The following is a 25,168-nucleotide window of genomic DNA, read 5'->3' as shown; positions in this document are numbered from 1 at the left end:
CAGAAGGGAAGGGCCCCCATGGTCACAAACCGGGCAGGGCTGTGGCCAATCCCGCGGCTCCCACCGTCAGGACAACAGAACAGCACGCCAAGTATGCGGAAACATTTGCCAGATGCTCCGGGAGACCAAAGGACGCCCATCTCCCCGCCAGCAGCTCAGCTGGGCTACCTGAGACTCTTGGTCCCTGCTCCATCCTGGGGGGCGCCCAACTGAAGCAGGTGCGCCCGGGGTGTCCCAGGGCCACGGGGAGGTTCCATTCGGGGGCAGGCACGCGCTGACGCTAACACCTAGCTCCACGAGGCCCCTTCCCCGGAGAGCCCCGAGGCTTCACCCACGCGCCAGACAGCTGGGCGGCCGGGCGTGCGGGGCAGGGCAACTTCCTCCTCAGCAAGTCCTTCCTTCGGCAGACACAGAGTGGGCGGCTCCACGCCGGGCGTGGGGGAAGCGTGAACCTGCCCCAAGGGGGATCACGACGGCGGGTGACCTGTGGGAACACATGAGGAAGGGTCCCGGGTGCCCACGGCGAGTCTGCGGACAGCTGGGCATCCCCGCAGGCGTGAGCTCTAAGCGGCCAGATAAATGAGCCTGGCCGTGCCTCGTCACATCTACACCGCCACCCGCAAGTGAGCAGGACACGTGCGGGAGTGGCCCGGCGTGAGTCACCTGGCGGGCGGAGCTGGACACCCAAGGGGCTCAGGGCAGGGAGAGCGGACGAGGTTAAGCGCCTCAGACAGACTCCAGTCCAAGCGCTTCATCCACACCAGCTCCGTGGGCCGTTTCAGAGAAGGCGGTGCGGGGACCCGCAGAGGTACTTAAGGCTACAGAGACGCAGACCGCAGCACAGGCTCCTGTGACAGCCAGCAGCTGGCTGGAAGGCTCCCCCCACCCCACCACCACAGAGGGTCAGGAAATCTGCGCCCCGTGAGCAAATCATGCAAATGAAAAGCCAGAAACAGCCTTGCACAGAGCAGCTGAGCAGTCACACTCCCACAGCCCAGGTCCAGAGCTAGCTTCCCTGAGCCCCTTAGCTCTCGCCTTTCGGGAGGACGGGGCGGGGGGGGGGGGGGGCGGCGCTCTGAATTCCACAGCATCCGGCCTCTCCACAGCCAAGTTCAGCTTCTATAGGCATCAAAGGTACCCCGAGACAGACAGCTCAGAGCACGCTGCGTCCCAAGGCCCGGACCCTCATCTAACCCAAGCTGGTGTTTTACGGAGAAGAGCGCAGCCCCAGGGCGGCCAGTTGGGAGGAGGGGCAGAGGAGACAAAGGGGCCCAGGAACCAGCCTTAGGCCAGGGGACCAACCCCAAGGTTGAGGAGGGGCGGAAGGCCCTTCCTGGGCACAAGAGCTCCGTCTGCGGGCTGGGTCAACAGCCACCGAGTCGCAGGACGGCCTCGAGGCAACAGGCCGTGAGCGGGCACTTCTCCGCGGGGGGCCACTGCTGCACCTGTGCCGCTCGCCGGGTTTCGTGTTCAGTTGGGCCACCGCTTCTTGCATTTTAAGGACAGAGGATGACGCACTCAACACAGACAGCACCAGCTTAACAACCTCAGAAAGCTGCCAAAGAGGAATGACCACACCCTCAATTAGCTGCTCCTGGAAGAAAACCACTTTCTTCCCAAGTTTTATGAACTCACTTACTTCTCATAGTTTCCAGTTTCCAGTGATCTTCCAGGGGAAGTCCTCAGAGTTGGGGAAATCAACCTTATGAAAGATTTGCCATCATCTGATATTTTAAAACACCAATTAGAACGTAAGCTTCTGTGTCAAGATATTTATCACTACAAGCACATTTCTTCCAAAGCACTTACACACTGTCTAACATGAAGAGTATTTTAGAGGTAGTGGGGAAAATACTAAATGTTCTAGGGGCACCTGGCTGGCTCAGCAGGTGGAGTGTGAGACTCTTGATCTCAAGGTTGTGAGTTTGAGCCCCACGTTGGGTGTAGAGATTACTTAAATATAAAATCTTTAAAAAAAAAAAAAAAATATATATATATATATATATATATATATATATATATACACTAAATGTTCTAAACTGAAAGGGGTGAAACACTGTAGTCAAAAACCTTAACAGAGCCCACATCCTGGTTAGCTATTGCCTCATAACAAATCACGTGCCATACAGTGGCCGAGAACATTTGCTATCTCAGTTTCTGTGGGTCAGGAACCCGGGCACGGCTCGGCTGGGTGGTCTGGCTCAGGGTCTCTCCCACGGCCACAGCTGTCTCAGGGCTTGGAGGGGTGGGAGGGGGAGATTGGCTGCTATGCTCACCTGCTTGACTTATGCAAGGATTCAGTTTCTTGCAGGCTCTGGGACCTAGAGCCTTTAGTCCTCGCTGGCTGTTAGCTAGAGACTCCCTCAGTTCCTGGCCACATAAATCTTCCTGAGAACAGTGATTCAGCAAAGTAGACAAGCCACAAGGGCAAAGGAACCGGCCTTCTGACCAGACAGAAGCCACACTCTTTTGTGATCTAGTTACAGAGGGGACATCCACTCATTGTTGCCATATTCTATTGGTTAAAAGAAAAACCTCAAGAGGAGAAGATTACACCAGGCCAAGGAAACCAGGATGGTGGCGGGGGGGGGGGGGGGGGGGGGGGGTCACTGGGGGCCATCTCAGAGTCTACTGACCATTGCAGGTACCCCGGGGCTTTGGGATCCCATTTACACTCCTCCTGAGCCCTCTCTGCAAATTTATTCATTATAAATAAGATCATTTCTAACAAGTGACTTATTAGAAATGATTTTATTGGGAAGGAGAAATTTATTTTATTTTTTTTAATTTTTTAAAATTCTTTATTTCTTTTTAAGAGAGACAGAGAGCACGAGCAGGGGAGGAACAGAGAGACAGGGAGACACAGAATCCGAAGCAGGCTCCAGGATCTGAGCTGTCAGCACAGAGCCTGATGCGGGGCTCAAACTCACAAACCACGAGTTCATGACCAAAGTCAGACGCTTAACCAACTGAGCCACCCGGGCACCCTGGGAAGGAGAAATTTAAAAAACAATGTGTTAAGCTTGACCTTCAGAGACCAGAAAGAGAGTAAATTAAAACCAAAGTATGCAGAAGAAAAAATGAAGAACATAAATTAATAAAATAGGAAATGGACAAACAATAGAGAAATCAATGCAATAAAAAGCTGAGTTTCTGAAAAGATAACATTGAACCATCTGTAACCAACGTGACCAAATAAAGAGAAGATACAAATTATCATTATCAAGCAAAAAGGAACATCACTACAGACCTTGCAGACATTAAAAGCTACTCCAGGGGCGCCTGGGTGGCGAAGTCGGTTAAGCGTCCGACTTCAGCCAGGTCACGATCTCGCGGTCCGTGAGTTCGAGCCCCGCGTCGGGCTCTGGGCTGATGGCTCAGAGCCTGGAGCCTGTTTCCAATTCTGTGTCTCCCTCTCTCTCTGCCCCTCCCCCGTTCATGCTCTGTCTCTCTCTGTCCCAAAAATAAATAAACGTTGAAAAAAAACAAAATTAAAAAAAAAAAAAAAAAAAAAGCTACTCCAACTAATAAGTGAGTTTACTAAGGATACAAACTCAATATAAAAATTTGGGGGGGAGGGGGTAGCTGGGTGGCCCAATTGGTACAGCATCAACTCTTGATCTCAGGGTTGTGAGTTCAAGCCCCACATTGGGCATGGAACATTTAAAAAAAAAGTTTTTATATTTCTGTATGTAGTGATTTACAATTACAAATGAAAATTAAGGGGTGACTAGGTGGCTCAGTTGGTTGGGCATGGACTCTTGATTTCAGCGCAGGTCAGGATCCCCAGGTCATGCCTGGTTAAGATTCTCTCTCTCAGAGCACCTGGGTGGCTCAGTCCAGTAAGCATCCAACTTTAGCTCACATCATGATCTCACGGTTCTTGAGTCTCAGCCCGGCATTGTGGGCTCTCAGCTGTCAGCACAGAGCCTGCTTGGGAACCTGTCTCCTCCTCTCTCTGCCCTTCCCCCAGTTGCACGCTCTCTCTTTCTCGAATATAATAAGCATTTTAAATAAATAAATAAGAATAAAGGGTAAATAGAGTCAGAGAACCTGTATCACCCAATTTCAAGATGTACTATAAAGCCACAGTAATTAAGGCACTATGGTATTGAGGAAAGACAAACAGACCATCGCCCCAGGATGAAGAGTCTAGAAATAGACTCACACATATGTATGTGAGCAGTTAGTTGTCAACAAAGGTGCCGTGGAATTCAATGGGAGAGGACAGTCTTCTTCACAAATGGTGCTGGAAGAACTGGATTTCCACTTACCAAAGTGAAGGGGGCCGTCAACTCCTACCATACACAAAAATTAACTCAAAATGGCTAAGTGACCTAACTGGGAGAGCTGAAACTATAAAGCAAAACATCCAGAAGAAAACGCAAGAGAAAATCAGTATGCCCTTGGGTCGGGCACAGATTTCTTAGTTAAAACAAAAAAAAATAAAATACAAATAATTGATATACCAAACTTCATCGAAATTAAAAACTTTTGCTTTTAAGATACCATTAGGACGATGAAAGGGAAACCACAGACTGGGGGAAAACGTTTGCAAACGCCTGCCTGACAAAGGATTTTTATCAATAACGTATAAAGAACTCTTGTAACACAATGACACAAAAACCCCAACTGAAATATCAGAAAGAGTCTAAACACACCATTCACCTAAGAGGATAAATGAATACTCAGTAGGGGCACCTGGGTGGCTCAGCCAGTTGGGCATCTGACTCCGGCCAGGGTCCTGATCCCCCGGTCCGTGAGTCTGAGCCCTGCATCGGGCCCTGTGCCGACAGCTCGGAGCCTGGAGCCTGCTTCGGATTCTGTGTCTCCCTCTCTCTCTCTGCCCTCCCCCACTTGTGTTCTGTCTCTCTCTCAAAAACTAGTTTAAAACCATTTAAAAAAAAATGATTTCATGAATACCCAATAAGACACTTAACATCAGTATTCGTTTGGGAAATGCAAATGCTGTCAGGGAGATGAAGAAACAGGTGGGGAATGGTCTTTTCCTATAAAAGCAAACCTGCCCGGCCACATGACCCGAGGGCCCCGTGCCCAGGCCTGCTCAGGAGAAATGAACCGCGCGTCCACACAAAGACCTACAGGCGAATGCTCAGAGCAGCTTTAGTTACGACCGTCTCCAAATGGAAACAACCCAAAAATGTGCATCGGCGACGAGAGGATAGAAAAAAGCGGGTGTGTCCATCCCGGGGACGGAGCCCGCATTCCTGCAGGAAGCCTCGTGAATGAATCACAGGAGCATCATGCTACCCGACAGGCACCAGACTACATACCCTGATCCCATGTAGACGGGACTCCAAAGAGAGCTAACCTGTGCCAGCAGCAGACTGGTGGTGGCTGGGAGTGGGTGGATGCAAGGGCCGCCGGGGGGCCCTTCGGGGCGATGAAAACACACCTGGTCTTCACAGGTGGTTCCACAACCGCAAACGTGGATCAGGTGGGTTAAATCATCCACTTAGAGTGGAAGAACGCGACTGTTTCAATATCGGCTTCGATAGCTGTCGATACATAAAATCCAGGAATAAACACTGTACCTCTGCGCATGGCAGACAACTTTTTAAGAAACTCAGACTCGAATCAGAGAAAACTGTGATCACTATGTTGCCCCTCAGTGGAAAGCCCAACACTGAGAAGTCAGTCGGGCCTCATTTCTGGACTCCGTGTAAGCCCAGCTAAGAACAACTCACGAAGAACCATTCCTTCCACCTGTAAAGATCCCCTGCATCCCCCAGCCACGCTCTCCTCCCGAACGAGTCCCGGGGCGTGCTGGGGGTCAGCACAGGCCCCTCTCACTCTCCCCTACCCTGGACAGTCATCATCTCCAGAGGTTCGTACTCAGCAGACAAACCTACAACTTTCAAAAGCTGCCATTAGTGCACAGAAGACGTATGATGTAAACAGTAAGATGTGTGTTTATTACCCCAGATTATCCAAAACTGATGCAGGTCTCCCATAGCACATTAAATACTCAAACCCAAACGATGAAATGTGCTAAGTTGTACAGAAATGGGAGAGCCACAGCCCGTCAAGTGAACATTCCACGGAGAAGTCAGTGCCGGGGTTCTAAGCCGTAGGACACATAACCTACCACGAAGAAACTGAGAATAACAACCTCCAAATCTGTACTCACAGAACAACTTAGTTCTCAGTACCCAGAGATTCCGATGGTCTAGAGGCCGTCTGGAAACGGAGTGTGAGGACACTCGATTTCTGCTTGCAACCAACCCACCTAGAGATGACCTCAACTGTGGGCCAAACCCAAGTCCTCACATACTGAAGGGACAAAATAAATGTCTGATAAAATGAATGGCCACTGGACTCCCCCGAGATCTGGCCACAAAGCCAGTCTTCCGGTATCTTAAACCTGCCAAGACCCCTACCTTCCAAGCGCCCTCCGCTTGCTGTCCACACGGTCTACCCAGATCCCCCCCCCCCCCCAACGGCACTGACGGGCCTTCCGTGCCAGCCCCTGCGAGCTGGGCACCCCCCGTGAGGGTCTGCAGTCACCCTGCTCCCTCTTGCTCACAGCCCTGTCAACTATGTGGCCACTTCCCCACCTCCACCACCACCACCCGAGGCGGGCAGCACGAGAACAGACGCGGTGTCCCGTGCACCCTCAGGGTCCCGTCCACCCTCAGGGTCCCAGCGTGCGGTGGGCCCCCAAGGAACATGAAGAGCACAAAAGCAGGGACAGGAGATCAAGAGTGACGAACACTCTACTGGCCACTCACGCTCTATTGTCCCCCACACGCTCGGAAAGCTCTTAGCCTTGTCTGAAGCCTTCTCAGGACGTTGTTAAAGACGAAAGAGAAAGCCCGGGGTTACAGGGAGAAAAAGGCGTTGAAGGATGGCAACCTCATGACTGAGAGAATAAGTTAACATGCTAGGCACATGCCAGGACGCAGGGGCGTGGACGGGAACCACCACCGGTGGAAGGGTCGCCGCTGGGACGGGGGAGGAGGTCTGTTCCCCACCCCCCCGATGGTGTCATCAGAACGGGAGGAAGCACCACCACCTTTGGACTCAGGCCCCTGAATAAGTGATCCGCGGAGCGGGGCCTGGTCAGCACTCACCCAATAAGAAACACTATGTTTGGAGAGAGAAATGTTCCTACAACAACCAAAATGAGCAGACACTATGCGTACGTGGAATCCCGGAAGGAACCAAGGATTTTAAACAGCTTGACCCCTCACCCGGAACTCTTCCTTAGACAGCAGGGAAAACCAAACACGGACAAAACTCTAAGGGCCTAAGGCACCCCAGTGGTAATCTGCAAGGAACACCAGGGTTGTTTCCTCATACTAGGCCTCGTAGCGGAGTGGAACTCTGCAAACTCCAGGATTTCTGGAAATGCCCATCATTCAACCACTGAAGTCCACACGAAACTCAGAGTTAAGTAGTCCACAACAAGATGGCAATGGAAAACCATGTTATTCGGGGTTATTCTCGCGTTACTCTCGTTCCAAGCACTTGCCTTGTCGGCCTGCAACAAGATCCCCTTTCTCGGGAAGGAAGCCAAGCGAGAGGCAGATGCTCCCCGCTCGCCCCGGAGGACGCACACGGCTGGCGACCGTGTCCGGGAGGCGGGGCGCGGCAGGAGGTACGTCAGGGAGACGGGCTCGCTCAGATTAGAACGTATCAAAGCTGACTACACTCGAGCGCCCAACCACCTCTTTGCCAACAGGTACGTCCACTTCAGCATCCAAGGACCACCCCCCTCCCAGCCGCAGTTTAAACCGGGAGGAAAACAACGGCCAGAGTGGGTTGAGGAAAGCGTAGCGCGGGAGGCCGCTTCCCGGGGCTCTCGACACTTTCCAGCCCGCGGGGCGAGCTCTGGGTGCCGACGTCTGCTCCTGCGTTCGAACCGCCAACGCCGACGCTCAGCGCGAAGGACCAGGCCAGGCACGGACGGCACTTACCAATCTGCAACAGGATGGGAGTGACCAGTGCCGTCTCCATGGCGTAACAGAACTCCCTGCCGAACATCACGGCCCCGTGCATCACCCACAGGCGCACAGGGATCCGGTCTATGGACCCCTCGCTGATGGTCTCGTAGTGGGTGTCCGCACCTCCGGGCTTCTGCAGGTCTGGCAGGGGCACAGGTAAGTCTTGAACTTGCATAGATTCTGAGTCGGCATTTTGCGGAGCCATTTTCATTACCACCAAAAATATATATATATATGTGTGTATATATATATATATATTTGTTAATATATATATATTTCCTCTATCTATATAAATAATGCTATCATATATCTTTAAGGATAAATTAGGACACCTTCTCCTTCTGCTTCAGTTGTGTTCCTCCGGCAAGTGATGCTTATATCCCTCTTTGTACAAACAGAGATCTCTCCACTTCTCACAATCGGGTGAGACACGCAGCAGAACAGAATGATTTTTGGTTGGGTTTTAAACATATGGCTTGCTGGTTTACTGTGAATTAGAGTTAAAAATCCATAATTGCCATTCAGTTAATACCAGTTTCATCATTATTATTGAAGAGGTGCTGAAGTGATTTTTCTTGCTACAGAGAAGTGGGAAGGTGACACAAAAAGGTGGTCCGCCGTTGCTCCCCATCGAGTGACTGGTTGATCTGCAAAAGAGGAAAACAACCCCACCAGAGAGTCAGCCGGGGGCGGCCGCCACGTGGCCTCCCACCCCTGGCTGGCCAGGCGCTCCACGAACTGGTCCTCGGCCACCTGGGAGACCCCGACCTCAGACCGCCGCAGGTCTCTGGTGCTTACTCTGGGTCAGCTGCAGAGAAAACAGACCCCAGCTCCCAGAGAAACACCTTCTATGGATCTAATCCTGGGGCAGGATGAAGACAGGACAACAGAGGGAAGCCAGAGCAGAAAAAAACGAGCAGACAGAGGAAGGCAGCTCAGCTTCCGCTCCCGGGCCAGCAATAACCATCAGCAGACTGGCCGGCAGTGGGGGTGGAGGGGCGGGGGAGGCAGGGAAGCTGGAAAAGGAGCGGAGATGCCAGCCAGGAGGTGGAAAGCGGGAGGGTGGGTACGGCAAGAACGGGGGGTTTTGCCACCTAAAGCAGGGACATTCAAAGTCCACCCAAAGGCAGCTGAGTTCTTGCTGTGTGGGCCATCTACAGCGGTGGTCTTTAACCTTTTCGGGTCATGAAACTTTCTGATGATCAAATGAAAGTTACAGCCCCTCTCCAGGAAAAAAGTACATGCATCCCGAAGTCTGAATATCACACGTGGGGGCTCACAGACTCCCGACCCACACACCTTCCTAGGGGTGTGGGACTCCCGACCCCATCCTGCACTTACCCTGCCCTGGTCCCTACAACCCACCTTTGTGATGCATTCTCTCCCCAGAGGAGCAGACCACAATAAAGCATCGACTGCCTCGCATTTAACTCGAAATTTCCCCTTAGAAAGGTTTTAGGAAAATGCGAGGCAAGACTAAGGATGCAGTTCTGCCCATGCACTCTGCTGGAGTCCGGCCTCCAGGAACTGGAGTTCTGTTCAATCTGAAGCGAATTAAAAAAGGAGACCCTGTGGGGGTGCCTGGGTTGCTCAGTTGCTTGAGCGTTCGACTCTTGATTTCGGCTCAGGTCATGATACTGGGGCTGTGGGATCAAGCCCCATGTCAGACTCCACACTGGGCGTGGTGCCTGTTTGAGATATTCATTCATTCTCTCTCTCTCTCTCTCCCCCCCCCACTCACCCCTGCTCCTCGCCCTGCTTACACACTCGTGTGTGCTCACTCTCTAAAAAGGTTTTAAAAGAGAGGGACCCCAAAATCACACAAATGGTGTTCACGTCTTTTTTATATTAAGGTAGGTCTGTGAGTTGATATCCTACCAGAGATTTTCAACAAAAGGTTTAAATAAAAATGTTTCTAGTTACTATTCACATAGCCAAAGATGATCCTAATTAGTGCCTTCTCCCTTCCCCCAAGAAGGAATGAGAAACTAAGGGCCACTTTCACTTAGTGCCCCCTCAGAGAGCCCCAGGGCGATGGCAGGTCCCCAACCTTGGGCAAGGCCGGGCTGCCCTCCCTCAAGGTCAAGTTCTTCCCTGCCACTTCACCACTGTGGGGCTGCCTCCCGGCCCCCTTTGTGCAGCAACATCCTTGCGGATCGCATGTCCATCGCGTGTCCGTGTGTCCTGACTGCGCGTGTGCCCCTCACGGCCCCTGAACGCCACTATGCTTCACACTGAGGATCCCCGAGCTCGAGACTTCTCGCAAATTTTCTAAGTGTCCCCTACCATATAACATCTGCATTAAAACCACGGTTTCTAAATTTAAAAAAAAAAAAAAAAAAAAAAAGCCCACGGTTTCTAACCTCTACCTTTTTAGAAAACATACTATGAAACCGCTTCTTTTCAGTTTTTATAACACTTATTTTTGAGAGAAAGAGTGCACATGGGAGAGGGAGTGAGGGAGAGAGAGAGAGAGAGAGAGACAGAGGATTCAAGGTAGGTTCTGCGCTGTGAGCACAGAGACCGACCTGGGGCTCGAACTCACAAACCTTCAGATCCTGACCTGAGCCGAAAGCAAGAGTCAGCTGCTTAACCAGCTGAGCCACCCAGCCGCCCCTATGAAAGTACTTCTAACACAAAAAGTAAACAAAATGATATTGAAAACAAAAAATCACCCAACATTAACAATTACCAAACCAAGGGATGTCTGGGTGGCTCAGTCAAGCATCTGACTTCGGCTCAGGTCACGATCTTGCAGTTCATGAGTTCAAGCCCCATGTCGGGCTCTGTGCCGACAGCTCGGAGCCTGGAGCCTGCTTCAGATTCTGTGTCTCCCCCTCTCTCGGCCCCTTCCCCGCTCACACTCTGTCTCTCTCTCTCTCTCCCCACCCCCCTCAACAATAAATAAACGTTAAAAAAAAAAAAACACAAAAACACCCAATTACCAACACCTGCTGTTCTTAATCTCTATCCCCACCTGTGGAGCGATTCCCAGCCTAAGAAAACAAAAGGAAAGAAACCCTTTTGTCAACCTGTGATTCTTACGCCAAAATAGGGTCAATGATTTTATTTTTATTTTTTTTTTTAATTTTTTTTTTCAACGTTTATTTATTTTTGGGACAGAGAGAGACAGAGCATGAATGGGGGAGGGGCAGAGAGAGAGGGAGACACAGAATCGGAAACAGGCTCCAGGCTCTGAGCCATCAGCCCAGAGCCTGACGCGGGGCTCGAACTCACGGACCGTGAGATCGTGACCTGGCTGAAGTCGGACGCTTAACCGACTGCGCCACCCAGGCGCCCCGGGTCAATGATTTTAAATGCCTTATTCCATCCACCAAATAAGACAGATGATTTTTATGCGAAGAAAGTATGTCCAGACATACTCTGGGCTTTTGTAAAAGCCCAAACTGTCCGGGGTTTTTGGGGCAGAAATGAGTCATCGGTTTTCTATGAATCCTAGTGATTTCATTACAAACACGAGACCCTTTAGCTCCGTCCCAGTGCCCTCTACCCACGGCTGTGGCCGTCCCGACACCCACGTCTGAGATAAGGCAGTTTCCGCTGGGGCCGTCTCCGCAACAGCTAGAAGCCACGCTCCATATGGAACAGACTTGAGCTGTTTTCAGGCAGTGGTTCTCAACCGGGGGCAGCCGTGTGCCGCTGAGGACACCAGGCAGTGTCTGGACAGACTGCTGGTTATCACAACTTGAGTAGGGGCCAGAGACACTGCTCAGCACGGCCCCACAGCAGTCAAGGATCCAGCCCAAAACGTCAACTCTGTCAAAGCTGAGAAACACTGTTCTAAGGTTATGATTAAACAGGGAAAAGTCTCCAGAAATGCTGAAACGTGACACTTTATGTTATTACATTTTGAATCAATCAACAGGACCAGATGTGGCAAGGTCCACATCCTGCCCCTTTATGGACCCAATCAGTTGCTGCTCAAAGCAGACAGGACTCCAGCACAGGCGGGCTCCAGCCACACTCTCCCATAGCAGGAGGTGGCCTCTGGGATCCGGTCTGGGTCAGGGAGAAGGGTTCCAGCTATTTCCCCTCGAGAGTACACGATTCTCTGGGGAGCTCTAAAGAAAGCCCCACCTGGCCTCGGCGGGCCCCCCCCCGCCCCTTGCACCATATGTTCAGAGAGCATCTCTGGGGACCCTTCTCCGGCTCGGCCCTCCCCGGAAGACTGGCCCCACCCCCTCGTGAGAGGAGCTCTCACAGCCACCCTGGCCCCGGGGAAACAGAGAAACTCCCACGGAAGACGCCACCACCCATGTCCCCACACCTCCCGCTGTGCCTGGCCACACGGCAGGAGCCCGGTGAGGTTACAGAGAGACCGAATGAATAAATGAACGAATGAATGAGAGCCAGCCCACCAGCTGACCAGTACGCACTAGGGGCTCTGTACACTGGAAAGCCACCCCCACCCACACCAGCTCTCGGAGAGCATCGCGCCCAGATGGTCGGGGCGGCCGGCTACCAGGGTCAGGCCTCAGGGAAGCCCGCGTGAAATGGCATGAGCGTGGTGTGGGGTTTACCTGTCATTCAAGGAGTCTAGGCATTAACACAGCTGGCTTCCCTTCCTCAAGCCGTGCAAACGCAGTGGCAAGTGGCAAGAATAGATTTTACACAGGCAACTTCACTGTCATCTATATTGATGAAAATGACAAATATCGTTAGCATCTTCGGTTAGTTTGACTTTAAGCAGCAGTTAGTTAAATACAAAACTCCAACCGTGTCTCACGGCTCTATGGACTCACCACGTTAGCATCCTCAAGCCGCGGTGGGAATGCCTTCACAAGTTAGCACAAATTCCCAGAGTCAAAGCTGCTTTCCAACCAGTAAGTTTAAATGAGGCCGAACTAACAAAATCCACTCACGTCAGTGGACGCTCGGGTTCCTCAAAGGTTTGACTAACCTGGCTTACAGTCAGACCTTGAAGATAATGCCCAACTGCTAATCAGCAAGACAGCACTTGGCGAAGCCACTGTTGCCAAAGACTCCTGCAAGCCCTGGGGATTTTATAAGCATTTTAGGGGATGACACAAAATAATTTAAAAATAAAATTTCAGCATCATGCACTTAGCAATACGAGCATTAGCTACGTGAAGAACTAAATCAGAGACCGTGGCAACCCAGCCTGTGAGGGGAGAGCCAGTTAAAGACAGAAGAGCCAATGCAAGTTATTTCTGTTAAAGAGCCACAGCTGAAGGGTCCATAGTACACGGGAGATGTAGTGGCCTAATCGGATAGGTTTGAGAACACCTAGCACATTCCGTAAAGACTCTGAGGCTACGCATACAGGCTGTAGAATGCTCAACTTGGCCATTAGTTCCCAGTGAAAATCTAGTGGGAACATTTTAGACCTCAGATTCATATTCCTGTGTATGGTGTGAGGTAAGGATCTACCGTTATCTTTTCCCAACGATCATCCGATCATCGCAACGGGATGTATTTGTAAGTCCACCCCCAACATTGAGATTCCTCTTTATCATACATCAAATTTCCCTCAGTACTTGGGTCTGTTTCCCTGTTTTCTATTCTGTTCAACTAGCATGCCTGTCTGCCCATGTCCAATAACACTGCTATTTCCCCACATGTTCCTATTTATTCTGGCATGTTTGTTTTAAGTACATAAACTTTAAAAGCTTGACTAGCTCAGGAAAAACAGTATTTTTTGTTGGTACTCTTATGTGATTGCATTAATCTTATAGATCAGCCCCGAGAGAACGGCCATTGTAGGTTGCTACATTGCCCTGCCGGAGAAGGAGGGCTCTCGCTCTATTTGTCTGAGACCACCTCAGTACCTCTTGCAAGAATTTCGAAATACTCCTTCCACGAGTTTTCCACATTTCTAGGTAAGCCTCTTCCTAACAATCTTTATCTTTTTTGTGGCCAATGTAAATGGGATTTTCTCTTCCCTTATAGTTCCCAACCAGTTAGTTTGCCTACAAGACGGCCAGTAAGTGATGTTTATTCATTTGCTCAGGTTCAACTTACACGTAGGAAGATGTACCATGTTCACTACGTTTTGACAAATTTATGTCAAGACACAGGACATTTCCAATACTCTGCAACGTCCCCGTGTCCCCCTTCCTGTGTAATTAAGGCTACTGACTTTTACATTTTAATTTGATAATCTAATTCTTTAGTGTCGGAGTGAGAATGGACAAAAAGGCCATCACCAGGTTGACAAACGTACTGACCATTACCAAACTAACCAAACCACTACGTGCAGTCCCCAACTTGGTGGAACAGAGGGTGATGTTCCAAAGCTCGCGTGCGCGCTGTGTGGAGCCCGATCATCGGCTCCTCAGACAGGAATTCGGGGTCCCTGCCGGTCTGAACTGAACTGAATCACAGCACTTGTTCAGGAGTGAGGCACAAGGGGCCAGGTGGCAGATGGCTGCACCTTTCCTGGGCATGAAGAGTCTGAAACGGTCTCCCCTCACTGTCTAGGGCCCTTCCCGTGGAGGCTCCACGGGAAAAGGAATGGAAAGAACCTTTGAGAAGGAAAGGAAGGAGCTGGAGCACCGCAGGGCTGGGCCATGTGGCTGCCCTGCCCTGACCCCGGGCCTGGGTGCCGGAGGAGTCATGGCACCGAGGGGGGCAATCGGGTACCGAAAGCCAGGCTAACTGCCCACAAAGTGAGGCTCGGGAAGTACTCTTCTAGCTCGCAAACTGTTTTCTCTAAGGACGCTGTTTTACATAAATGCTGGGGCATTAACCCAAATGACTAAAACCATTAGCAGGTTATGTTCCCTTCTGAAGTACCTAATTTAACATGCCCAGGCAAAACCCTGCCACTGCACTGAAGCAGCTTAAGACCCCAGAGCACGGGAAACCGCACATGCCTAAGAGCCTGCCGCGGAGCCGAAGAACGTGGACAGGTTGTGACCTCCGACTCCAGAGTCTTCTATTCAGAAGGGCAGCAACACCTCTCAGACGGGCTTCCCCGAGCAGAGAAACTCTGGAGCCCAGGGACCGTCAGCGCGCTCGGGGACAACAGTTTGGTTATGATCTGCAGATGGACTTAGTGAAACTACAATTGTTCCAATCAACAACTTCCTCTATTGTCCTGTTTCTAATTTAAGAGTAACCGATGCCAGAACACGTGACTTCCTACCATTCGCGATGTGGAAAGCCGCTGTTAACTGAATGCCATCAAAAGTCAGCTGCAGCGTGATTTCTGACGGGCAGCAGGAGCTTGGGTTCAACTTCGAGATTCCACGCACATTCGAAAGCCGTGCGACTACAAAATCCGCGGAGCCACAGCTCCTGGATAACGGTCGCGGGAATCGGGGCACGCTTGCAACGCACCTCAAACACGTCCCGCCCCTTCCACGCCGCCCCCGCACGCGCACGGGCACGCATGTGCGCCGGCAGCACTCCGGGCCCTGGAGGTGGGCAGCGAATGCGTTACGGCGGCCCGTTTGCGGCCACAGCTGTCTGTTTTGTGCACCCACCAGTTAAAAACAGGCATCCCTACCCTCAGAAAATCCACTGAACTGCTAACATTTTTCTAAAACGTCATCAACTGTTAACCTCCAATGACCCTGTAAAATATTACCTAGTACGGTCCTCTCCGTTACCATCAGCCTGCCTCCCTCTCTCACCAGATGACCATGGCAAAGAATACCAACCTACAGACAACATAAGAGCCAGGGAAACCAAGCAGACAGCAGTAGATGATAAGGTCTACTTCGGGGTGCCTGGGTGACTCGGTCATTAAAAGCGTCAGACTCTTAATTTTGGTTCAGGTCATGATCACACAGTCATGGGATCGAGCCCTGCGTGGAGCCTGCTTAAGATTCTCTCCCCTCTCTCTTCCCCCTCCCCTGCTCGAGTGTGTGTGCTGGCTCTCGCCCTCTCGCGCCCTCTCGCGCGCGCACGCTCTCTCTCTCTCTCTCTCTCTCGGAGATGATCAGATTTTAGACCAAGAGTATAAAAAGACAAAATTTAATCAAGCAAGTCTAAAGTATCCTTGATAAGAAAGAAGCATTCTGGCAAATCTGTTTATGAGGTTATTTCCTGAAAAGCATTTAAGAAATCCCATTGATTTCCAACATAAAATCAATGTTGTAACAAGACAAGCCACAGATTGAGAGAAAATATTTGCAAAAGACACATCTCCAAAATACACAACAAACTCAACAATAAGAAAACGAACAATTTGATTTAAGAAAGGGCAAAACACCCAGACACAGCTCACTAAAGACGCATGGATGGCAAGTAACCGCACGGAAAGAAGCTTCACATCATGCAGCGTCAGAAAACTGTAAAATACGAGATCCCAGCACACACCTCTGGGCGTGGCCGGAGCATGCGCACGGACAACACCTGTCGGGGACGCCGAGCAACAGGGGCGCGCGCTCAGGAACAGGGACGCGCACTCACGGCTCCTGAGGACGCAGAACGGCGCGGTCACCTTGGGAAACAGTTCAGGGGTTTCTCACAAACCGAACGAGCTCTTCCCAGGTGATCCAGCAATCACGCTCGCTGGCATTTACCCAAAGGAGCTGAAAACTTTTGTCCACGCAAGAACCTGCACGTGGATGTTTACAGTTTTATTCACAATTGCCAAAACCCAGAAGCAGCCACAGTGTCCTTCAGCAGGTGAGTGTTTAAGTAATCTGTGGTCCAGCCAGACAAGGGGATGTTGTTATTCAGCACTAAAAAGAAATGAGCTATCAAGCCACGAAAAGATACGAAAGAACCTTAAATGCACATTGCTAAGTGAAAGAAACCAGTCCCCAAAGACTATATGACACCGTGGAAGAGGCAAAACTGTGGAGACAGTAAAAACATTGGTGGTTGCCCGGGGCTGGAGTGGGGTGGCGTGGGGGGGGGGGGGGGGGCGGAGGGGTGGAGACGGCAATTTCAGGGCAGTGAAACCACTCTCCACGACACCACAATGGTAGAGACACGTCACCCGGCTGCCCAAACCCAGAGTACACAGCAGCAGGAGTGAACCCCACGGCAAGCTCCGGACTTGGCCTGATGACCAAGGGTCAGTACCAGTTTGTCAGCTGTAACACAGGAACCACTGTGGTCGGGGACGCTGGAGACGGAGGTGGCTGAACGTGTAGGATGACGACACATGGGAACTCGGTACTCTGTGCTCAGTTTTGCTATGAACCTAAAACTATTCTAAAAAACAGTTCACTGATAAGAAAAAAATGTGTGTCCTTTCAGAAAAAAAAAAAAAAAAAAAAAGAAACACACAACCAAAAACATCTGACAAAAAAGGAACCAAGAGGTGGTCACACTGAATGTTCCATCCTTGGGAATACTTTCTCACACCTGAAATTACCTGCCTTTGGGTATTATAAGTGTCGCCTGCAGAAACCCAGGCTTGTCTCCTCCCATCACTCAGTGCCTCTATTGTCTACGAAATGTGGGCTCAACAAATACAAAGTTAATGAATTTCAGTTAGGCGTGTAACTCTGTGGTGTCCTCAAATGTGTGTGGCTGCTCCGAGTGCGTGAACGCCCCCCAAACTCCTCTGAGGGGGGATTAGGCCGTGAGGACGGAACCCTCACATATGGGATCGGTGCCCTTATGAAAGCCACCCCACAGCTTTCTGGCTCCTTCCACCCTGTGAGGACACAGCAAGAGAGGGGCTATGACCCAGGAAGTAAGCCCCTGAGACAGAAAGCTGGTGAATGTGGCGACACCCTGGCTGGACTTCCAGCCTGCAGAACGGAGAGAAGTGTCTGCTGTTTCGGAGCCCCCCAGGGTGTGGTTTTGCTATGGGAGCCCGTGTGGACGGAGACAGTGTGAATCGGTCTGGATCAGGACAGCCAAAGGAGTTCACTCTCAAACGCAGACCCAGGTCTCCACCCAGTCCATGGACCCAGATCCCTGGCGGACCCACGCACCTGCAGTGCACCCACACCACAGCCAGGCGGGACACGCTCACAGCGGGCACGATGACCGCACAGCCCAGCACACGGCGAGGTTACCACCTGCACCCCTTCCAGTCAAGCGTCCTGCTTTGGACAGCACGTCAAATGATCAAAGGCTTCACTAGGACTTAAATCTTTTCATAACCCAGGCTTTGAGTGTTCTGTGTCACAAGGCACAGTCGAGGACACTCCGGAAACCAAACTCGACACATGTCAGACCTGACGTCCGTTTTTACTTGTCTCCTTTGGATCAGCTTGCTGTGAACTGGGTGTCATTGGTAAAGGGAGAGCCGTGTGTGTGTGTGTGTGTGTGTGTGTGTGTGTGTGTGTGCGCGCGCGCACACACACACACACACACACGCACTATTCTGAGCATTAACAGACTGAAGCAAAGGAAATGTGGAAAGGGACTCCCCCTGGGAGCAAGGGGATGAAAATATTGCTACACTTTTAACAAGTCAGTCTAATTAAATGATTTCTCAGTGGATTCCCCTGCAGCCGCCAGCAGGACAAGACCAACCCCTGGGGCCCCAGTGCTCCTCCTGGGTGCCTGCCCCTCTCTCTCTCTCTCTCTCTCTCTCTCTCTCTCTCGCTGACCAATGTCTGGCCCTCCCCTGCTGGACAGTGCTGGCGGTCTCCTCCCCTGCCCTCTTACACAACCTGCCACCTGGCACACACACCTACCCCCTTCCCACATACCTCCAGCGGAGGCCAGGCCGCTCCCTCCCATAGGTGGGTAGGGCGCTGCTCAGTATCATACCCCCACCCCCACCAGAAGCTCCGGGAGGTGGGGACAGGTCTGCAGGACAGGAGGGAACGGCTCCTGCCCACGCTCCTCCCCTGTCCACCTGAGTAACTCAGAGCCCTGCTTCCGAGACCCTGGCAGCACAGCCTCCCTAGGAGCCAGTCAGGCCCCACCGGCCTGGGGGCAGCCGGCACCAGCTGCCCACCTTTCCCCCTGCCCTGGCACCCAGGTAAAGGGAGGGGCACTTCCCACCGGAGGCAGGCGGCCTGAGCAGACAGCCGGCGCCCACCACTACCGGCTGGTCCAGCACCTAGCCAGTGGAGGCGCTCAGACGGCTGGAAAGGAACGGATTCATATGAGCACTGAAGGTAGAGGGCCAGACCAACCCTTAATTACTCCATTAAAAAGAGAAAACTGATCTTTAGAAACCTCTCCCTTTTAGAGAAAAGAGCAACATAAGCACAGAGCTCAAGGAAAATCCCTTTCTCTTTTGAACAGGAAGCAGACCGGTGTGCCAACGCTAACGAATAGCTGAGATGATGTTTTTTAACGCCTTAAAACTGGCATGTTGCAATTCAAGTAAACTTTCAAACTGCACACACTACTTAGGGCGTTTTTTTTCTTTCTAAGGCACCACACCTCCCAATAACTTCTCAGGAATGACTATGCTTTTAACAGTATAGTTTAGGGTCTCCCGGGATGTGACCTGGGCTCCTGGAGCATAAAACACTGCACGGCCACATTTCACCAGACCACCAGACCCGGCCACCCGCTGGGGCTCTCGGTGCCGAGTCTGACATCAGTGCAGTCTAGTGGACTTGTCCCAGCCCAGCTGGAGGCCTCTGCTGGGCCTGCATTCCTAGTGGGACACCAGGGAGGGCACCGCTGGTTCCCACTGCCCCAACCCGGGCTCCACAGCACTAAGAGCAGCCTCCTGCGCTGGTCTCTCCAGCCCACCGTGAGACCTGTTACCCCAGGTGCAGACGGGGATCAAGACGATGGGACACAGCAAGAGGACAGGTGAAGTCATCCCAGGCGCTGCGCTAAACCAGAGGCAGGAGCCCCAGCTGCAGTGCTCCCCAGAGGGGCCGCCCTCCCCCAGCACGCTGGCATAACCATGCACACACTGGCAGGGAAATGCAGCGGCAGCAGAGTCCTTCTGGAAAGACAGTGACCTTCCAGTTGCGGTGCAAGATGCTGATGGGAAGGCTGCTATGCCACGGATTAACACTATGGAGTCACAGGGCCCCAGAGTTTCTTTGCTTAGCACACCCACACCCACTTTTCCATCTGCAAAGGAAAATGTCAGAACTGCCAAGAGGGCTGCTGGACCCTACCAGGAATTCCTACGGCCACGGGGCCAGGGCACGGGCACAGGTTCCTCACGGTCACAGACCTGCCCAGACATCCAAGAACTGCGTGTGTCTCTTAGGTAACACCCAGTGGGACACGGGGGGGGGGGGGGGGGTGAATCAAATGGGAGTGAACAGCAAGCACCGCGACACCTCCCTCCTGACCCCATTCCAGAAGGAGCCAGGGGGGCGGGGGGGGGGGGCCTGGGGAGAGCCTTGCGTGTGTGAACCCAGCTACGTGGACACAGCGTGGAAGGCACCGCGTTCCAACGGGACCCCGCGCCCCGCCGTCCTCTTCCCTCGAGGCAGCTGCCCAGCCTGTGCCGTCCACAAGCACAGGGCCAGGTTTAAACATGCAGGAGCAGGGGTGCCTGGGGTGGGGCTCAGCCGGTTACGCGTCTGACTTAGGCTCGGGTCCTGATCTCCCGGTTCATGGGTTTGAGCCCCGCGTCCGGCTCTGTGCTGACAACTCAGAGCCTAGAGCCTGCTTCCGATTCTGTGTGTCCCTTGCTCTCTGCTCTTCTCTCTCTCTCTCTCTCTCTCTCAAAAGCAAATAAACATTAAAAAAATTTTTTTTAATGCAGGATCAGGCACTAAAGCTACATCAGATGACTCGAATGACAGTCTACGTGACAGCAAATATTTCTAATGTTGAATCAAATCAAAGTACTTATTTTCTTCCTAAATTGTAGGGGGCAAGGCGTTAGGATCGACATCAAGAATCTCTCTAAACAGGATTCCTCTGCATCTTGCACTAACACTGTTCCCTAATGTGGAGGAGAACATGGCCAGCATCCAGCACCCAGGAAGCAGGCACAAGAACATTTAGGAGGAAATTACGCGGAAAGAAGGACGAACTGCCCCCAGAGGGAACATCCCTGCAACATTTGCTTTATGCTAAAATACAGACTTTCTCCTGTGACTTTTTACCTTTGATCTTTAGATAGTGTTCCCAGATTTGCAGAATCAACTCAGTGCAACGGATTTTGCTTTAAAAAAAGCAGTGAGTGGTTCCACCACCCCCTCCTTCTAAAATGTTCTAGCTTAAGCCACTGGAGTCAAATGAAGCTGTGGCTGCCATGGAAACAAGAGCGTGCCTGTCCGCCACGCAGCTCCGGGGACCCCTCCCGGGACCCCTGCAAGCGCAGGGAACCCAAGCTTCAGGACCGCCCGCGATGCCAAGTGGGCAACCGCTGCAAACATTTGTAGGGTAAACCAGTATTTCTCTGAACTTGCAATCTCGTCACCAGGGCCAGAGCCAGGTACACAGGAACTCTGCCAGGAGATGGGAGACAGGCAGGCTGCGGGCTGCCTAAGGACACTCGTAACCACCAAATGGGATTAGAAAATAAGAATAAAAATTCCTCACATTACATACATATAATCAGGAACTGACCTCAAAGACAAGGGCGTAATTAAGGAACACCACTAAAGACTGCCAAGACACAACGAGCCTTTTTGATGGTATTTATATGTAAAATCCAACCAAAGCGGTTTCCAGGTTCTGAATTTATCCTAAGGCAAAAAGGAGGAAGTGCCACAAAAGTTACAAACTGGAAACTTTGGTCTCTCGCACTATGAATTCCTTCAGTTACTTCAATTTGGCCCGTGGATCAGGTGAATACAAAAAGCCCGTTTTTAAAGGGAAGTATGAAATACACTCACAACAGTAAAATCAAAGCTAGTTTTCTTAAAAAAGGTACCGTTTTGGCTAATGAGAACTTCGGGATGGCTTTATGTATGGCCCAGAGTTCAAATTACTCTTCCTTTCTAACAAGTAAAACACCATTAACAAAACCACCGTCCTCCACTACCCTCCGCGCACCTGAAGCCAGAGCCGTGGTCAGGGATCCACAGACGCGATGGGTCACGTCCGCACCATTTACAAGATGGCACACATCACTGAGCCGCTCCGAGTGTCTACGCCCTTTCTAACCCCCTCCATCTCACAAAGCCCTTATGGCACCTACAGGTGGTGCTACATCAAGGACATGGTGGTCCCAGGAGAGTCCCCCGGGGGCGCCCTGTGCGCAGGCCCCAGTCCGGAGACCCGGGGATGGCAGGGCGAGGGGGAGAGGCGCAGGACAGCCGCTTCCCCTGCCCCTCCTGTCTCTGCTCAAGGAAGTGGCTGCTCCAGCGACAAACTCCCACGCAAGGGGGAAGTGGGGACGGGGCCTGCTCCCAGTTTCCTTAACAGCGCAGATCACACACTGCCTCTAACAGAGAGGACTGACCCCTTCACCTGGTGGCCCGCGATTCTCCGTGACTAAGAAACCCAGTTTGGTACCTGACTGACTAACCCTTCTGCCATCTGGCGAAGTCAGCCATTCGGAAGCAGGGCTTCCCCCGGATGCCGGCGAGCTCAAGTGTCCAACAGGGACTTCGTCACGGCAGCCCGGCACCGCTGAAAGGGCGTCTGGAAACCCGAAGCCACGGTCACTAGGTATCCAGGGCTTTAAAACGTGAGACCCTTCGACTCCAATTCCCTCTCTGGACCTCGTCAGGAGGAAACAAAGGCATGGGGATTACACCACTAGGAAACCGGAAGGGTCCGTACATAAAGGGTGGTTCGTGCAGACACGAAATCATGCGGCGTGATTCCCTGTTGATACGGAAGTACACCTAATATTAAGTGCAAACAGGTTATAAATCAAGTACGTATCATGATCATAAAAAACTAAGGTTTTTTTTGAGGAATGGATACAGAGAAGAGTGTTATTTCTGGGTGATTTGTAGTTGTATTCTTTCTGCATCAGGAGGACCTAAGTTTGTTTCTAATTTAAAAAGGAACAATAAATTTCCTCTGAAAACAGATTATCCGCTTGTCCTCTGCAAACACAGAGGAAGATCTCGCTGTGTGGCAGGACACTCAGGAGTGTTTTCCGATCACAAAGCTGAGTCTCAGGCAGCCCAAAAGGTGCCAACAGAGGCAGGTCTGGAAAGCCACCGACTGATGCACAGAGCTACCGGTGGGTCCGCATAACTGGTACAGACTCAGAGCTGACCGCCGAGGCCATCTCAGAAGCTTCTCCCAGTCCGCCACGGGCATCACCGACTGTGCTCTCTCCCCACCCAGGCAAGCACCAGGCCCCTCCCACATGTGCTGGTGTGGGCAGGCTAGTCGTTGACGGTAGCCCTGGCTCACTCTTCGCTAGCCATCCACCCGCCCCCTCCCGTTCCCAAACACAATCGCACACCTTTCCTGTCCACAGCACCTCCTTCCACCCCTCCCTGTAACGCACACTCACTCCGCTGGACTTAGCTCTCTCCCCGCTGGGCTAAGGCAGGCATCCACCCTAACGAAGCCACCCGCCCTGTTCGCAGATTCTCCCACAGTGCACTGCACTTAAGAGGACTCCTGGCTCAGCCTCAACGACCAGACCCCGTGCCCGTCAAGGAGAAGGGAGTCAAGCGCTCTTTCCTCTTTTCTGCAGGGTAAGAACAAGACAAAGCAGCCCTGTACGAGGTCTGAAAGGGGCCCACGTGGGATTAAGAAATTCTAATCTTGTCCAGGTGATGTACAGCAGCCTTCCCTGCCTGAAACCCTAGATGGCCCTGGGCTCCCCGGACCGAAGGCCCCATTGGAGTCTTTCAGCTGAAAACACCGACAGGAACCTTTCCCACTCATTAATCTGTGGGTGCTGACGTTCCCCGGGCCTCTCGGCCCTGCCCTCCGGGATTGGATTTCCCTCTGTGAGCCAGCAGAAGGCTGCCTCCAGCCAGTGCGGAGAACGCAGCCAAAAACACAACACTGGGAACGAGCCTGGGCCTCTCTGAGCTAGAGGGAAGCCCAGATTCCCCAGACGCCTGCAATCCAGGTGAGCGCCAGTGGAGAAAAGCAGGCCTAGCGCGAGCTCTAGAAGCCCGTATGCTACCTTCCCCTACACCAGACGGGGCGAATCCACACACGGCAAGCCACAGGTGGCCCGCAGCCGTCCCGCGCGCCATTCTAGAAAACAGGCAAGCTCCATCTAATGCTGGCACAAGTCAGGTAATGACTGGGATGAAGTACCAGGATGCCACAGGTGAGACCACAAAGGCACAGAACCACCACTGCCTTCCCCCCACTAAAGCTGGCCAGAGGTTCGTGAAACTAGGAAACTAGGGGCGCCTGGCTGGCTCAGACAGCAGAGAGCGTGACTCTTGATCTCGGGGTCGTGAATTCGAGCCTCACATTGGGTGTAAAGATCACCTTAATAAAAACATATCTACCATGGGAATCTTAAAACAGTTAATGAAACGGAAGCACCAGTCTTTAAAAGCAAGAGTGTCCTTACAAGTAAGCCACCCTGAGCACAGTGGGTTCTCAGACCCACGTGTGATGTTTCCTTTACGTAAACTCAGCCGACAGCAGGACCTGAATGTGCCATCACAGACCTGTGTGCTAATAAGCAGGTTAGACTTGACACGTGCTGGAGACAAATGGCAATTCACGCCCTCAATGCTGCCCTTCCCACCTGGGGTGTGCTCCCTGCACGTACCCCACGTCCCGCAGGCCGGCCTGAGTGCTTCCATCCCGACAGCCCTCGTACCGGAGGGCAACAGGGGCTCAACACAGGACTGCGCAGCACTAACCTTACTGCTTAGTAAGGACCTTGCTGCCTAGGATGAGTTTGCAGACGGAAGGACAGAGTCCCCCTTTGGCAAGATGAAGCTGCGGACGTGGACGGTGGTGATGGTGAGTTTCTCAGCTGTGAACGTGTGCTTACTGGTGGATTTTGTTAGGTATGTTTTACCAAAATAAAAGCAAATGACAAACATGGGGCGCCTGGGTGGCTCAGCCAGTGAAGGGTCTGACACTAGAATTTGGCTCAGGTCATGATGTCACAATTTGTGGGATGGAGCCCCACATAGGGCTCCGTGCTGACAGAGCTGGGAGCCTGCTTGGGATTCTCTCCCTGTCTCTCAAACTAAACTTTAAAAAAAAAAAAAAAAAGAAAGTAACGTATTATGAGGAACTTCTCTAGAAAGTCCTATTAGCAAGGAAGTGGGGTTTCTGCCACCGGGGGAACTCAGGTTCCCCAAACAATCCGACCGACCCCAATCTTTTCAACATGGACTCTGACAGCTACAGGACACGGGGGCACGGACAGGAACGAAGCCCCGTGCAGCCGTGTGGGGACAGCGGGAAGTCACGGGACACAGGGCCCCCCAGCACTGCCGCAGCCACCAACAACCCGGAGCCCTGGCCAC

General features: G+C 52.1%; 1 protein-coding gene across 6 annotated transcripts in view; it reads right to left on the bottom strand.

Annotated features, from left to right (window-relative positions):
- SLC45A4 (solute carrier family 45 member 4) overlaps window positions 1–25,168 on the bottom strand; it is an 81,063-nt gene that overhangs the window by 30,769 nt on the left and 25,126 nt on the right. For 3 of the 6 annotated variants that reach the window (XR_006706138.1, XM_045453513.1, XM_045453518.1), the window contains exons 1-3: window positions 12,731–12,747; window positions 12,509–12,619; window positions 7,941–8,614 (exon numbers count right to left, since the gene is read on the bottom strand). Coding sequence is in view for 5 of the 6 variants with exons in the window: in XM_045453513.1 (XP_045309469.1) it covers window positions 7,941–8,178 (238 nt within the window). In the remaining variant the exon portion in view is untranslated. Of the gene's footprint in view, window positions 1–7,940; window positions 8,615–12,508; window positions 12,620–12,730; window positions 12,748–25,168 lie in introns of those variants that run through there. The other 3 variants (XM_045453515.1, XM_045453516.1, XM_045453514.1) reach the window with 2 other exon arrangements.

This window comes from Leopardus geoffroyi, chromosome C3, assembly GCF_018350155.1.
Source record: "Leopardus geoffroyi isolate Oge1 chromosome C3, O.geoffroyi_Oge1_pat1.0, whole genome shotgun sequence".
NCBI classification, from domain to species: Eukaryota; Metazoa; Chordata; class Mammalia; order Carnivora; family Felidae; genus Leopardus; species Leopardus geoffroyi.
This window is presented reverse-complemented; position numbering and strand designations above follow the sequence as displayed.